The following is a 16,692-nucleotide window of genomic DNA, read 5'->3' as shown; positions in this document are numbered from 1 at the left end:
GCATATAAACTGCTTGTTCTGCAGAATGAAAATAAACTACAGTCAACCTCAACTACTTTGTTCTCAATCAAGGATGAATAATGCTCTCCTTTTTTCTTTCTATCATTACTTTATAAAATTATAATTATTATTCTGCTCAGGGTCATACTACCTTTTCTCTATTCGTTTCATCTAATAAACACTCACATAGCAGTTACGTGCCAGGCACTGTACCCTCCAATGATGGGGGGAACCACAACTGTTTGATTCAGTGCTGTATCTCCAGCACCCTGCCTGGAACTGACTTCATAATTTATGCAGCAAATATCAATTATGCAGTTGGATTGTTTACATCTGGCTTACCTTTCAGGAAGTACTATGGCATAACGGTTAAGTGTACAGATGATGGAGTCTGGAATTCTGGCTCTACTAATTAAATGACTTTGGGCAGGGTATTTCATCTCTCTGAGCCTATGCTTCCTCAGTTGTCAAATGGGGGAAATAACAGCATTGATCTGATGGGGTTATTTTCATGATTAAATAAGATGACATGAAGTGCTTAGACAAATACTTGATGCAAGGTAAGCCCTTGAAAAATCTTAGTTACTGTTGTTGTTATTATTTTCTTCCTGCCATATATATCTAGAAACATGGATGTGAACAACTTAAATTCATGGCAAAAACTATATTGGGTGTATATACTATTTCTATTTCTTGAGCTACTAGACAAATTGACTAGTTCATCAGAAACATCTCTGGAAAGTTACCCAGTTTCTATTCTGATTTTAGGATTTGGTTTATGTTATGTTTGTAGGTTTCATGAATAAACTGTAAACATTTCCATGATGCATTCTTTGCCTTTTTATGAAGCTTTCTTACTGAGATCATAAACCAAAAAGCCCACAGTGAACACCGAAGAGTTTTAACCTAGCATTAGAACCCCCAAATAACAATACAACTTTTTTGAGATCCTAATTCTCTCCTCTCTGGATATAACATTTAATTATAGAACTGGGAATAGTACTATGGATATGTGATTATGCTTTTCCTTATATTTGCTATCTAGAGAGGCCCTTTTTATGTTGTAATACTTGTTCTGTTTTAGCATAATTGAGACTTTACTAGGCCTAATAACATGTAGTAATACATTAATAGGTTAGGGAATGTTTTCCCTTTAAAACTTTATAATTTCACAGATTTTTATATGAGGAAAGAAGACATAATCACATTTAGATATGGTATCAATTCAGATATATCAATTCAGATTAATCTTTTTAAATAAACAGAAGTCAGATAACTAACAGTTAAATCAAGGTGTTAATTGTAGTTAGCAAACTGTAGACATTATGGAATTGCACTGTCTCAATTATGGCTAATTTTAAACAGTCCTCCTCTTTCCATCATTAAGATCTTGAGGAAGGTTCTATCTAGAAGGGTATTTCTTTTTTTGCGGTACGCGGGCCTCTCACTGCCGTGGCCTCTCCCATTGCCGAGCACAGGCTCCGGACGTGCAGTCTCAGCGGCCATGGCTCACGGGCCCAGCCGCTCTGCGGCATGTGGGATCTTTCCGGACCGGGGCACCAACCCGTGTCCCCTGCATCGGCAGGCGAACTCTCAACCACTGAGCCACCAGGGAAGCCCTAGAAGGGTATTTCTTAATGTTACCCTGTAACAATGTCAACAGATGCAGTGGTCAAATGGTATGAAATTTTGAAATTATGTATTATATTAGAAGTGTGCAATATTGTGTTTCCCCAAATTAAAAATTTCATCAAGTTATTACCATCTCAAACTTCGAACTGCTTTTAGTGTCACAGGGCAGCACCACTTCAGCTGGTGAACAGAGATTCCCACCATTCACTGTCAGCATTGGTCTCCGATTGTGTGGGGTCTTCAGGGACACTTCCCTCTCATAAAATAGATCAGTCCTGTTTCCCCTGCCAGAGTAGCAGGGGCTGTTTTCTTTTCTCCATATGCTTTCGCTAGTACAGGGTATTTTTACAGAGTCTCTTTACCCATTAAACTTTGAGTTTTGAATTGATTTTTTTTGGCTTCTCAGTGGAGAATATTAATTAAAAATCCCTGAGAGCATAAAGAGACTGTTGTATTAGCTTTGGAATTTCTTTTACAGAATTTGAGAACTGGAAGAGATCTCGGAGGTTACCTAGTCTATTTAACTTCTGTACATGAACCCATCAAGAAACGGAGTCAGGTAAGTAGGTTAGGATAATGTAGGGAGGTGAGGGCAGATTTGTATCTAGTTCTTTTTCCTGAGCCAAGCTGTTTCCGAAAGTGAAGTGCTAATCACACTTGAAGGGGCTGAGTATAAAAGGACACTTCAGTTGTGCCTCTACCTACAAACCAGTGGGAAGAGAAGAAAAGCAGTTCAAGTGTAAACAATCAAAGAGTAAAGCCTCTGAAGCCAGCACATTCACTGAAAATAGTTCAGTTTGATTAGTCATAGGACTTAGGTGTAGATTTAATTAGTAACTTCTGTTTGGCCTTATGGATATTAAACATTCAGACTCTTTTCACTTTTACAAGCATCTAAATCAAATATGGCCACACAATGGCTTTAAAGACATTTATTAGCTAAAGAAAATAATCATAAATTCTTCCAATAATAAATGTGTTTCTGAGAGGAGCATCAAGCACTTTGGAAAGTCTTACTCCCCTGCGTGGCTCTAGCATTGACAAAGTCAGAGTGTCTCCAATTTAGTCATCTACACACTGAAGGCAACTTCTTTATAGGAATACTAGTGAATCATCTCTTTAAGATTTTTGTTAGGTACACCATCTGAAATGTTCCCTTTCTTTGTTTTGGTTTGAGGAGGGTAGAATAGACATTCTCTAAAAAATAAAATTAAAAAGTTATCATACCAAAGTACTTGCTTCTTAGAGGTACGTTATGTACTTTCAGAAATTAAGAAAAGAAAAACTCACTGGGACCCTTCTGTAACATTGATATGAGAGGAAGAAATATTTACCCACTTGACCTTGATATTGAGTTTATTGGCTAAAGTTGCATTTTAGGGGAATCAGTGTTTTAATAAGTTGTGTTCACTCCAGGTTAATAAGCTTGTGTCCACTCCACTTAGGTCTCAAAAATAACTCCTCCACTAATTTAATCATAGCTGGTGGAGACTTTACTAATTGGTAAATATATTTTAATTCTGAAGTCGTGGAGAGTTGCCTTGTAGAAATTTTCAAAAGTACACGGATAAAATACAAAGAAGAACAGAAAAAGCCTTCTTTGAATCTTTTCTTGACTAATATCATTTTACAGAAAGGTCTTAAAGATCCTTTAGTGGGTAACCTCTTCATTTAGGTAATGGTTCTCAGACTTCTGGGGGGTGGTTCCAGATCCCTCTTGTAATACAAGTGAGTTGAATCCATGGACTTTAGATCAATAATCCTGAACTGCTGGATTAGTACCCTAAGGTCAGAGAAGTTTGGTGAGCTGCGAAGAGTCACACAGCTCTTTTTGCCTGCCTATATTGTTTCCTGATTCTGTGAAAACAAACTAACAAACCTCGACTCCTCAACTCTTAAAATGCATACAGGCAGATACATATGGACAGCAAGAGCACAGAGATTTAAAAACAGAGCATAAAAAAGTAACTTGAACAGAATGTGGCATTTCCCGTGGTCTGTTGCTAACGGCCCACATACAACATGCTTAAGAAAAAAAAACAAAAAACAAAAAAACAAAACACCCTGGCACTTCGTTTTATCATCATTTAAAAATGATTGAGGGTATATGCCCAGGAGTGGGATTGCTGGGTCATATGGTAGTTCTATTTTTAGTTTTTTAAGGAACCTCCATACTGTTCTCCATAGTGAGAGAACTATAGCTGTATAGCTGTATCAATTTACATTCCCACCAACAGTGCAGGAGGGTTCCCTTTTCTCCAAAAGACGCAGATGTAGAGAACAGACTTGAGGGCACGGGGGGAAGGGGAAGCTGGGATGAAGTAGAGAGTAGCATTGACATATATACACTACCAAATGTAAAATGGATGGCTAGTGGGAAGCTGCTGCATAGCATAAGGAGATCAACTCGATGCTTTGTGACGACCTAGAGGGATGGGATAGGGAGGGTGGGAAGGAGGCTTAAAAGGGAGGAGATATGGGGATATATATATATATATATATATATATATATATACATATACACACACACACACATACATACATATACACATATAGCCGATTCACTTTGTTGTACAGCAGAAACTAACGCAACATTGTAAAGCATTTACACTCCAATAAAGATACGAAAAAAAATGATTCAAATGGACATTTAGAATGTATGGCATTGGGAATGTATCCCATCTGGGGGTAGATGGTAAAGAGCTTCACTGAACATAGGGCTGTGTTTTCAGTAGTTTTCAGGCTGAAGTTGATGCATATTTTGGGCTCTTGTCTTTGGTCATGCTTTTAAAGCCAAACACAGTACCTTAATGTATATTTTCAGGACTTCAAAGCTGGTGGCATTAAACATTCCTTTTTGTAAGAAAATAATGAGGAACATGATTTTCTTTTAATGCCTTTAGGATTTGAAGATGTGAAAGAAATGTGTAAAAAGGAATTACTTCATTCTCTTTTTATTCTGCACTTTTAAAAATTGACTCTGAAGCCCATCACATTTTGTTTCATTAAAAACTAGAGACTCCTGCCTGTGAGCTGTTACCTTTGGAGTGGCTGTTTTCTGAATATTGTTCCAATTAGAGTTCTTCACCCAAATTCTATAGGCTGGATATCCCATATACTCATACATATTCTGCACTATATTTAAAGCTTCTACAAACTTAGACAAGAATCCATAACCAGCCAATGGTATATGAATCTGTTTTGATGATCCTGCTGTCAGTGGTCACTTCCTATTGATAACTGTTCTAAAAAAGTTTAAACGATTTTCATGATAACACTGAAAACAGCAAAAAAAAAAAAAAAAAAAAAAAAAGGAATTGTGGCTAGGTGAAGTGAAAAACTGACCCCAGAATGTACTTGTTCACTGTTCTCATTCTAAAGTAATGGGGCTCATGTCCTCAGCTTTTCTCAGTCTCAAGTTTGTGGTCCCGAATATTACACTTTAGGTATTAGATTTTAATCATTTCCTCAATCTAAAAACAGGAATTTTTCGATGGGAAAAAACTTGTCTCTTTAGCCTTGACTTCCGGAGGATTCTAATGTTTCCTTGCTAACGCTTATTTTAATACTGCACACCTGGACACAGCACACAGTATCATATACGTAGTCAGGCTTTGGAGAATTTATTTCAATTTACATACAATCCTCCAAACCCTCTGGCGAGCTTGGTGTGAAACCTGAGACAGCTACGTCTCCCCAGCCGGATCTTCCTTTGCTTCTTGGCGTCAATAGCCAAAGGCTCCAACGATGCCTCCGGGGAAGCGCGGTGGGGCTAAAGAGTCCGGAAGAGGGGTGACTGCGGGGCTTGTTGCGCTGACGATTTACAGGGTACTTCTTGCACGCGGCTCAGCTACCCCCTCTGTGGCTGTGTGTGCCTGGTGTGACAGAGCGGAGAAAAGCTCTCTCATCTCCCAGCGCCTGCCTCTGCCGCTCAGCCGCTCTCCTCCCTCCCGTCTTCCCAGTCTCCTCGCGCTCTCTCGCTCGCTTCTTTGCCTTTCTCGGGGAGTTTCAGTCCCTGAATGCAGCCAGAGTAGCTCTGGCAATCTAGACCCGGAACCTGTGTGTACACGCTCACGCACACACGCGCGCACACACGCACACTCACTCGCACACACGCACTCAGGTTCTCCCCACAGGGACACAGAGCAAACCCGGAGCTTCATCTACCTGAAGGGGATGGCCCGGCCGGACACTTCCTGCTCACTTGTCATCTCCGCAGGTCAGAGCAACGTCGTAACTAGGGAGGCTCACTGTCCGCTGTGCAACCTCACGCTGTATGCCGCCACCTCTGCTTAAAGTGTCCAGGCTGGAGGAGAAGGCTTCTCCAGGTCAGATTTCCGGCGCAGCTCTGCGGCCCTGGGACTTCACTGGGCTGGTTCACCCCGGTTTCTTCCTTCCGGCCATCCTCTCGTCCCCGCCTGCGGGGTGCATGGCTCGGGCGCCTCCGCTGCTGCTGCCGTCGCCGCTGCTGCTGCCGTCGCCACTGCTGCTACGAGCACATCCCACCCAGAGGACTGAACGCCGCCGCTGGAGTGGGGAGAGAAAGCGGCAGCCCTAACTTCCTTCTCCATCGCTCTCTGTACTTGCCAGCCGAGGACCCGCGGGAAGGCTCCCGCGGAAAGCGAGACGAAAGCTCTAAGCAGGGGACTGCGAGCTAGAAGCCGCAGGCGCACAGGGGCGGGGGCAGCATGTGCCCCTGAGCCCGGCGCCCGCCGGAGAAGTAGCGCGCGTTGGGGCGAGCGAGCCGCTTTCCAAGTTGGGCGCGTCCCAGAGCTCGCCGCCCCGCGCCTCCGCCGCCCGTGTCCGGAGAGAGGCGGGGCTGATGGGAGGTGCCGAGGTTGCTGTCGCCTACGGCCAGAGCCCGTCTTAAAAGAAGCTGGGCCAGTCTCCCCAGGGTCCCAGCTGGCGTGGCGCCCTCCGCCCGCGTGCGCTCTCTGATGCCTGAACTGGCGGTGGACAGGGTGGGCCCCCCGCGGGAGGTGCCGGAGGGGGCGGGGGAGGAGCAGGAGGCGGTGTGATGGCCCTGGACGGCGAGCGGGGGGAACAAGAGGAGGAGAAGAAAAAGAAGAAGAAGAAAAAGAAGAGGAAGAAGAAGGAGGAGGAGGAGGCGGCGGGGGCTAAGAAGAGCAGCTCACCCTTCGCGGCCACGATGGGGGAGAACGACGCCGCGCTGCGGGCCGGCGGCAGGGGCCTCTCGGACCCGTGGGCGGACTCCATGGGGGTGCGACCCCGCACCACCGAGCGCCACATCACTGTGCACAGGCGGCTAGTGCTGGCCTTCGCCGTGTCCATCGTGGCGCTGCTCGCGGTCACCATGCTCGCGGTGCTGCTCAGCTTGCGCTTCGACGAGTGTGGGGCGAGCTTACCGCCCGGCGCCGACGGCGGCCCCGCCGGCTTCCCAGCGCGCGGCGGCAACGAAAGCCTTCCGGGTTCGGCCCGGCGCAACCACCATGCTGGTGGAGACTCCTCGCAGCCCGGGGCAGGCGGGGAAGCCAACCCTGAGACCCCGTCCGCCCGGCCGCCGTCGGACGAGGAGCGGCAGCAATGGCAGCCGTGGACTCAACTGCGCCTGTCGGGCCACCTCAAGCCGCTGCACTACAATCTGATGCTCACCGCCTTCATGGAGAACTTCACTTTCTCCGGGGAGGTCAACGTGGAGATCTCGTGCCGGAACGCCACTCGCTACGTCGTGCTGCACGCCTCCCGTGTGGCGGTCGAGAAGGTGCAGGTGGCCGAGGACCGGGTAGCCGGGGCGGTCCCAGTGGCCGGCTTTTTCCTCTACCCGCCAACCCAGGTCTTGGTGGTGGTGCTGAATAGGACGCTGGACGCGCAGAGGAATTACAATCTGAAGATCATCTACAACGCCTTGATCGAGAACGAGCTCCTGGGCTTCTTCCGCAGCTCCTACGTGCTCCACGGGGAGAGAAGGTACGGAGGGAGGCGGTGCCCGGCACCGCCCCACCCAGCCAGGTTGTTCGAAACCGCCGGGCAGCCGGCCACCCAGCGACCGGGCTAGCTTCGGATACCCGGGAAGCGAGGGATGGGGGAAGGAAGTGAAGGTGAGGTATGGCCATCACCCAGAACTCTCGGGGTCTCCCAGGTGCCTGGGCTCTCCCTGCGGCCAACTCCACAAACTCACTCACCAGTCTCACCAGTGCCAAATGCCACTCCTTCTCTAGGCTGGGACCCCCTGCCCCATCAAAGTTCCTTAGCCAGCCTGGGGCACACAGCAACTTTTTTTTTTTTTAAGGGTAGTGTGTAATCTGAGCGACGTCGGGCCAGAGTGACATCAAAAGCTTGCCTAGTTAGCATCGAGGGAAAATTCGTGAGCCCCAGAGGCCAGGGCAGCAGCGCATCCCAGTTAGATGTCAGGACAGGGCAGGCAGGGCAAGATCCTCCCCTCCCGCACAATGCCCGTTTCTGGAAGGCGCAGAGTATTGGATAGGCTCTGGCTCCATGAAGTTTTACAAAACTGGAAGTTGAGATTCTGGGCAGTAAGAGCCAGTCCCAGTGACAGAGTAAGGGGACGGGGGTGGGCTGGTGGTGGTGCTGGCGGCTGCCATGGCCAGTGCCAGCGAGAAATCTTCTTGCCTGTGCTGCCAGCTCTCTCCTAACACAGAGTGACTGCAGTTTGTTCACAAGTTACTGCCTCTGGAAATGGCTTCAGCGGTGAAAGGGGGAAAGCTAACCGTCAGTCTCAAATGCCTTGTTAGTGAGTGCCTTTGATGCTTTTTAGATTTGGGCAGTATTCTGTTTCTTCTTCTTTTTTTTTTTGAGAGGCTGTGGGGCTTTCCATCGCTTGTTTAGAGCTTAGACTTCAGAGTCCAACAGAACTGGGTTCAAATCTCGGCTGCAACTCTACTTGTGTTGAAGGCTTGAGGAAGCTGATTAAGCTAAGTCACCAATTCCTGACAATAACAGCCTCTAGTGCTTAATGAGCATCCTGTATTAACTCAATCTCACAAGAACCCCATGAGATAGATGCTGTCAACACTCCCTATTGTACAGATGGGGAAATGGGGAGGCACCAAGAAGTCGAGTAACTTGTAACATCGTGAGCCAGCAAAGCAGGTTTTAGGCTCAGGCAGTTTGGCTGCAGAACCTATACTTTTAGTTTTAACTTGGGGAAATAATAATAATAATATCCACATAGGATCGTTGCAGGTGTCCACGAGTAAATGCATTGAAAAGCACTTAACTCTGTACTTGGCACATAGAGTGCCCACTCATGTTATGAGTGTCCTGTGGTGTAAGCTCTCAAGCATGTTGTTGAATGAATAAACAAGTGATTCTTGCTTTTTTGCCCTAGCCCATTGCATTTAAAATAACTTTGATTAATTAAATGGCTGTAGGGCCAGGGAATAACCAAAATGAACTTAAAAATGAAGTCAACAACCTTCGGAGTGGAGGCAGGTTGGAGATGAGTAATGATGCCACTGGCAGAGCCTCCCCTGTTCTCAAGAGAGTCTCACAACAGCAGAAAACTTGGGATCAGAGCAGTCCAGGGCTCCTGAGGTCAGCAGGTTTGGCAGTGGAGAGCTGGGACTCAAATTTTGGTTTTCTGATCCCTGGACCAGGGCTCATGATGTCTGGAAGCTCTCAGAAGAAGCTGATATAGTATAAGAGGCTAGGGAAATTTCAGTGTGTTATAAGAGAACACAAAAGTGTTAGTAGTCCTGTGGTGTAGCCTCATCTAAATAAATTGTCCAATGCTTTAGTGGTTGTATGATAATTAAAGTCTCCTATAAGTGAATGTATAAATTATTCACTTTCAAACTCCTAAGATCAGATGTGGATAATTTAAACCCCCTCCCACCACTTTCTCTGACATATTCTAAAGAATACAGATTAAAAGGATTAAAAAGAAAATCCACGATCATATCAAATTTGGGGGAAAAGCATAGAAGGCACATTTGCATGTTATGTCAAAATGTCAGTAGTGGGAGTTGCATATCATTACTGATAAATCTTGCTGTGGTGAAATAAATACTTCCAGAAAGTCCTGTTTTTTGAGCCATGCCAAAATACATTTGGTGGAACTGAGCTTGTTTTGGTCAGTGCTTTCAAATGAACAGGACTCTTAAAAAGACCAGATGTTCCCGCGTGACCTATAACTGATTTCTTGTACCCTAGTGCATATTTGTATTCAAACTCTCTCGTTCAGTTTTCCCCAAAGATGGTTGAGAGTTTAACCTAGTGTACCTGTGGCTAAACTCTGCATCCCAATAGTTGTGCAGGATTTGCTGTTTCTGGAGATCCCAGGATGATTTTATTTCTAAACAGCCTCTTAGAGAAAGTACTTGTTCCTCTTTTTTCCCCTTCATTCCAAAAGGACATAAATGCAAACTCTAAATTTTCATTTGATTAGTGATTACGTATCTTGGTCTTTAGTTAGTCAGAATTTTTGCCAATTTATCAGATAATTTCTGGAATGAAAATAAATATTTAATCTGGCAATGGGGAGTCACAATGAGCAACCTGAAATATTGAAAAAGATCAATACTACCATTCAGTCTACCTTACTTAGTCTATGTGGAAACAACTTGTTAATAATCAATCTGATTCTTTGACTCGCTCCTCAGAAGTCTGAGAGATGTACTTTGGGTCAGGCAGGAAAATTAGACTTCACTATGTGCTGTATGCCTTTGACCCTTTGAAGCTTCCCTGGTTTTGTTCTACAGGGAAGACTTGCCTCTCCCGGTTCCCATATTAAAATAAATGTTGGAAGACAGGCTCCCGGTTAGAACCTGAGGCTTCTCCACTTGAGGCACATCTTTTATTCTCAGTTAATCATTTGGCTAAAGGGAAATTCACCACTTGTTGAATATTAAAAATAATTCTCTTAAATTTGAAATGCTTAACACACAGCAGATTAAATTGCAGAGTAAATTACCTCTGTTAGGCAATATATACTCCCTTGTCCCTCAGGTAGGTGGGCAGCAGGCAGATGCCATAATATCCTATAGTAGAATATACTTGCTTAGAATTAGGCAAAGTCTTCCTTTACCTGAAGTAATTGCCGCTTTGGGGCAGCCAGATGGCGAGCATACCCATGTTCAAAGTAGGGTACCTTAATTTAGATCCAGATGGCCGGATTGAAAGAGGAAATTTACCCAAAGTAAATGAACATTTTATTCACTTTCAAAAGGGAGACTGTTTTTCTGTGACAAACTTTGGGTCTGTGACATGCCACAGTGACAGAAGACAGGATGAGAAAAGGAGGTCTTTTTCTGTCAAGGGTTATTTAGAGAGAAACCATGATCTCCAAGTAAAATGAGAAGATAAAATTGTGGTTCTCAAAGAGAATTGCCAAAAACTCCTTTGCAAAAATCTTGTGGAGAGCATAGAGGATTTTATGGGTAGTCATTGATCATTTGTGGTATCAGCATACATGGTTTGGTGCCTTGTACTTTTTCTGGAGTGAATTAATAATCATGGTATTTAATAAAAACAAGAAAACCACCATGTTGTTTTTATGTTGAAAGCAGCCCCATTTCTCCACTTACTCTGCTGAGGAGATATCTCTATATGAGCAAGTTGAAGTAAATGGCTTTTTGCCCTTCTAAAGAGGGCTCGGAACTGAAAAATCTGGGAGAATGGTTTGTTTCTTTGAAAACTTTTTATGTGATTCCTTAATGGACTTAGCTCATTGTTTTCTTGTCACTGCATACATAACCATATGGCCACACTGAGTCCAGTGTTGGATTTTGGTCACAATTCAAAATGCCACCAGTAAACTAAATCTAGAAACTATTGGGGGAAAGAAAGTTTGGACCATTTAATAATCACTTATTCAGGGAGGAAAATCCATACAATTGGTGTTTGTCTTGCTGTGCTTTTGATCACCTTGGATAGTAATAGAGTATACCTTATTTCTGAAAGAGTTAAATTAATTTGCCTGTGTTTTTATTTATTCAAAACAACTCTAAACAGGGCCTACATGCTCTGGATCTCTTTCAAGCAAAGATAGACCTGTGACTGGTTTCCCTGTGTTGGATTTGCATAACATATTTATTTCCTCAAATGAGTTTTTGCCACCGTGTATGTGGTTGGGCTTGAGACAACAGTACAGGGCAACAGTTTAGGTTTGCTTGAGGATGATGATGACATTTGATGATGACATAAAGATATTTGTCTCTTTAAGAATAGGACTCACTTCTTTAAGCATGGCTGTAAAGAATGGTATAAAAAGAGTGAAGAAGAAATAGTCTACCTTTAACTCATAAGTGTTTGACAGTCTGTAAAGAAGGGCATCCCTCTATAGCCCCAGGCTCATCCTCCTACCCACCAGCCATGATCATCACCTTATCGTCCTTTTAATTCTTTGTGTGTCCTTTATATCCTTTCAAACTTACAGTAGTGGCTGATTCTTCCAGAGTTTCTCAAAGACCCATGCAATCCTGCTTTTTGCCACTAGAGAGTGGCTGCTCTCTCCAACAGAATTTTGCTACATAGGATTTGAGAGAATATAAAGATGCAAAACACTTCTTGCCCTTCCCAGTTCTTTGGACAATCTGAAATGATTCACAGACAGGCACAGCTGGATGCTGGTGAGTGGGCTGTGAGAGTGAAATAAGACTGACAAGATCTTACTGAGTGGGGCTGAATTGAGGGGGAGGGTCCCAGGCTCCCCACTCCTGCCCTCCTTGCCTCCAAGTGTGCCTTCTCAGTCTCTGAATAAACAAGGGGCCCCAGGGTTTAAGGAGCTCCGGCGGCAACAGTTGTGCAGGGACGGGGGAGAATGGATTCCTCCCAGTGCAAACCTGCTTTGATTTGCCGGGTGAAGTTTTAGTTTAAGTATTCGGATCTTTCCTCATGACTACACACTCAAAAAAAAAAAAAAAAAAACCAAAAAAAAAGAATCATAGGATGGAAAAAGAATCAAGTTGTAAAATTGCCACTGTTGGTTACTTTTTATCTCTTTAAGAATAAGCGAGCCACTTTTAGTTGTGTTGCTGGGTGGCAAGGGGGGTGTGTGTGTGTGTGTGTGTGTATGTTCAGGGACTCTGGAACCAGACTGCCTCGATTTATGTCTTGACTCTGCCGTTTATTAGCTTTATGACCTTGGCCAAGTTTCCTAAATGTTCTGCGTCTGGTATTCTTATCTGGAAAATGAGGATAATGATATCCTCTTTCATGGGGTTATTTGTGAGGATTACATGAGTAAAGTAATAAAGCACTTAGAATGGTGTCTGACAACTAGTAAGCACGTTTGTGGGTATGAAATACGATTATACTATTACATGACTGGACATCTACCCTTAGAGCTGGTACAAGGTCATTTAGGCTCAATGTTTTTGCCTTAGGTTTCCCCTTACTAGCAAGACAGTGGGAAATGGTCACTGTGGACATCCCTTCCACTGCTGTTTGTTTTGCCCCCCTATGCAGAGTTCAAAAGATGGGGGAGAGGAAGAAGCAGAGCCCTTCCACAGTGAAGAAGGAAGAGAAGAGAAAGGCTGTGGTATTTCACAGCTAGAGAAGCTCCATGCTTGGTCCAGACACTGAGATGGAGAGGATTGAGGGACTGGGAAGAGTGTGTGAAACAAAAGGAACTCACAACTCTGATTATGGCCCTGCTCTCTGTCAGCAAACCAGCTACCAAAGGGTCAGGAGGGTGCCTTCCTTGTCACTGGAAGCTAGTACAGGAAAAGAAAAGCTCCAAGTACCAAGGGAAAGGCACATCAGTTGTTAGATACTGTTTTCAAGACTTTGTGAGTTCCACCAGTAGTAGTACTTTATAATACTTACATAATACTTTTTCTCTTTCCACTATTAAAGAAATGAATCGTAGACACTAGTTTATTTATTCTTATGAAAACCTAATATTATGGCACAGGAAAGTAATTTTAGTGCATTCGTAATACTCTTCATCAATGGTGATCAAGTACTCGGTGCTCATTTTCGATAACAGTAGTGTATAAAAATGAAAACAATTATGAATTTTATGCTCTGTTTTTATAACACGATTATTCACATGTGCACCACTTCCTACATACATTTTGCTGGCATTATTGCATTATGTTTTTAGTTTACTAGAATGGTTATTTAAAAAACAATAGACTACGTGCTTGCTTATAGCACTGAATATTCAGCAGGAACACTTCTCTTCTGAAATGGCAGAGTTTTACTGACTTATTGAAGTACATAAAAACACAGAGTCTAAACAACGACCCATTTTGGCTTAAAATGTTTTGTCATTGAGTAATAATTTGCATTTTGATTAACAACCTTAACTTTAAATGGGACGTGTAACTTCCATGATCCTGTAACTTTGCTCAGTTCCTGGAAACAGTTGAATAGTAGCTGGATGATCCACTGGATCACTTCTTTCGATCTTGGGAGTTTTTAATTACCAATTTTAAACTATTGCAACTGTAGGCAAATTGCAATTGCGATAGAAGCAAGTTCAAAGAGCATTTTTCACTGTGCTGTATGTGTGGTCTGCATAGATGTGGTCAAAATGGAAACTCCTCAAAAACGCCTTGCCATTTTTGAGGTTCTCTTGGTTTTGGTGGGCTCTGCAATGAAACATGAATCAATCTGAATACTAGCAGTGTTATGCAAATGTTTGTTTCTTCTGCATATTTTAACCTGATGAAAAGGCAAACTGAAAATAATGGAACAGAAATTGTATCATATACTGTAATTTGTTGGCAATATCAACCAACGTTAATGCATTACTTCTGCTGAATCTTATAATGACTTGACACAAGTAGCTTGCCTAGTTGAACTTCCGCAGAAATAAGAAGAAATCAATTCTCTGTATCCTTAAGAGGCAACATAGAGCTTTAAGCTCTACTTCTTAGCTCAACCAAAATGTCAAATAGACAAGTTGTTAAGAAATCAAGTAATTTATTTTAGATGGAAGAGCATTAAAATACATGTATATTATTCATATTTTTCTAGTTATGCTAAAGTGACATTCTTGGAATAACACTTCCAGGATGTCACTTTTGGAGGTGGAATGTTTTTATGATAATAGAGGGATTCCTTAAAAGATACAAATGATTTTGTTTGAGAAAAAGCAGGAGAAAAGTAGACAACAAAATGCTCTTCCCCATTACCTTCAGCCTCCTACTGTTTTATTTCTTGCTGTATTTACATAGGTATTTCACATCCTTACTCTATATTAAAATGTTCTCTATTTTTAATTAATTTTTTGTATTTTTTTCTACCTGATGTACTGCTACCACCTCAAACTCCACCTGAAATTTGCTCAGAAACCAAACTCATTATTTTCTGCTCCGAATCCCTTTCGCTAGAGGTCTCTGGCGTTTCTACTGACGGTAAGCAGGAAAGCAGTCTCACTTCCGCCAGTTGAAGGCAACCATAAAATATACGCAGCGAAGACAAGATTATGTTTCTGAAGTCCAACAGACACTGTTGCCTGTTGGGGGCACTGAGCCTGAAACTGGCTCTCTTTGTTAGAAAGGAGACTATCAAGGGTGAGAGAGGTAGGTGTTCGAGGTAGACGGCAACACTGGGCTCCGAGAAAATGGGAACCTGGAAGAAAGCAGACAGGGTGCGAACTTCGTATGTGAGGCAAAACTTTTTTAAAGGTTTATTTCTGTGCTACCAGTAGTCAATTGGCTCACTCCTCCAATGTGTCTGTGACCCTTACTACCCAGGAATTTACGCTTCCTCCTCCATAAAGCCTTCCTTCAGTTAAGACTGGTGGTTCTCAGCGGGCTCAGTTCTGCCTCCCAGGGGACATCTGCAATGTCCGGAGACGTTTCAGTTGTCACAGCGGGAGAGAGGGGGTGCTACTGGCATCTAGTGGTAGAAGCCAGGGATGCTGCTAAGCACAAGATGGCCCCGACAAAGAATAGTTATCCACCCTCGTATGTAAGTAGTGTCGAGAATTCTACCACTGAATCACCAATACTTAACATTAAAAAAAAAAAAAAGTCAGTAGTGCCAAGGTTGAGAAACCTTGCTTTGGAAGATGTAATTTCTTCATGCATTTTCCCTCGTTGTCATGTCTTTTTGTACGATACCTGTTTAGGCATATGTTTTATTTATTTTATTGGAGTATAAACTCTTTGAGGGAAGGAAGCACATCTATTTATCATTTTCTCCACAGCGTTGAACACTTAAAAATGGTGACTAAGAAAAGCAAATGCGTTATAATAGATCTTGTAGCAAAAAGCCATTTAGCAGTAACGTAATTTAATATTTTAAAAACATCTCATCAAATTCAGGGAATATTTTATTTTAAATTTTTGTTCAGTTATAGGATCTCAAGCTTGGAAAAGACCCTAGGTGTAATCTAGTCCAACTGCTCTTGTTTCCAAGGGGCTTGTTTTGATTTGCTAAATACTGAATTGAAATTCAATTGCAATCGTCCTCAGGTGCCAGACTGTGAAATTGGTATTTCCTCATTTAGACATTATCAAATATATGTGGCCCTCAGTGCATAGATATATACTGTGTGTAGGAATTCATTAAGAATATTAATTGCAGAAAAAGTCACTAGATGATCTTTATAGTTCCTTTCAACTCTGAGAATCAGCTATTTAAATTGCTAGCCTTACTAACATATTTACTTACTATATGAGGCAAAAAGAGACTTGAGCACAACATGATTCTTCTGCATAAATATTTGGTTTATTAATTTCTCATTAGCCCAGAGGTATTTAGATCTTCTACATCTAATAAATTCCTACCCTTTAATTACTGAATACCAAAGACACCTTTGATTTTTTACTTAATGACTAATACACTCTAAGTACAGCCTCTCTGTTGAACTCTTGCAGAACTTTCCCCTAGTATTATTAGTTGTTTCTTATGTATTATATATATTTCCCTTTTCAGGTAGATTGCAAAGGCCTTAAGGACAAAAATGGTTATATCTTTAAAAAAAAAAAAAATCCTACCACACACCTAATAGAGTGAAAATCACACATAGCAGACAATATCTATTTGCTCAATGACTGGAATTGGATTTCTCAGGTACTTGAAAGTTAAAAGGGAACACTTTTCCTCATATATTAAATTCCATAGGTATCTTTTAAATAGCCTCAGTAAAGAAATATAAAGCTCAGTGGACATTTTAATAAG

At 42.7% G+C, this 16,692-nt stretch overlaps 1 protein-coding gene across 1 annotated transcript in view; it reads left to right on the top strand.

Moving 5' to 3' along the window:
• The first annotated feature begins 5,469 nt into the window (after window positions 1-5,469).
• Window positions 5,470-16,692, top strand: part of TRHDE (thyrotropin releasing hormone degrading enzyme) — a 405,192-nt gene continuing 393,969 nt past the window's right edge. Inside the window, exon 1 of the mRNA XM_030866254.2 lies at window positions 5,470-7,560. Coding sequence (XP_030722114.1) covers window positions 6,650-7,560 — 911 coding nt within the window. The 5' untranslated portion in view covers window positions 5,470-6,649. The remainder of the gene's footprint in view (window positions 7,561-16,692) is intronic.

Source organism: Globicephala melas, chromosome 10 (genome assembly GCF_963455315.2).
Source record: "Globicephala melas chromosome 10, mGloMel1.2, whole genome shotgun sequence".
In the NCBI taxonomy this organism is placed as follows: Eukaryota; Metazoa; Chordata; class Mammalia; order Artiodactyla; family Delphinidae; genus Globicephala; species Globicephala melas.
This window is presented reverse-complemented; position numbering and strand designations above follow the sequence as displayed.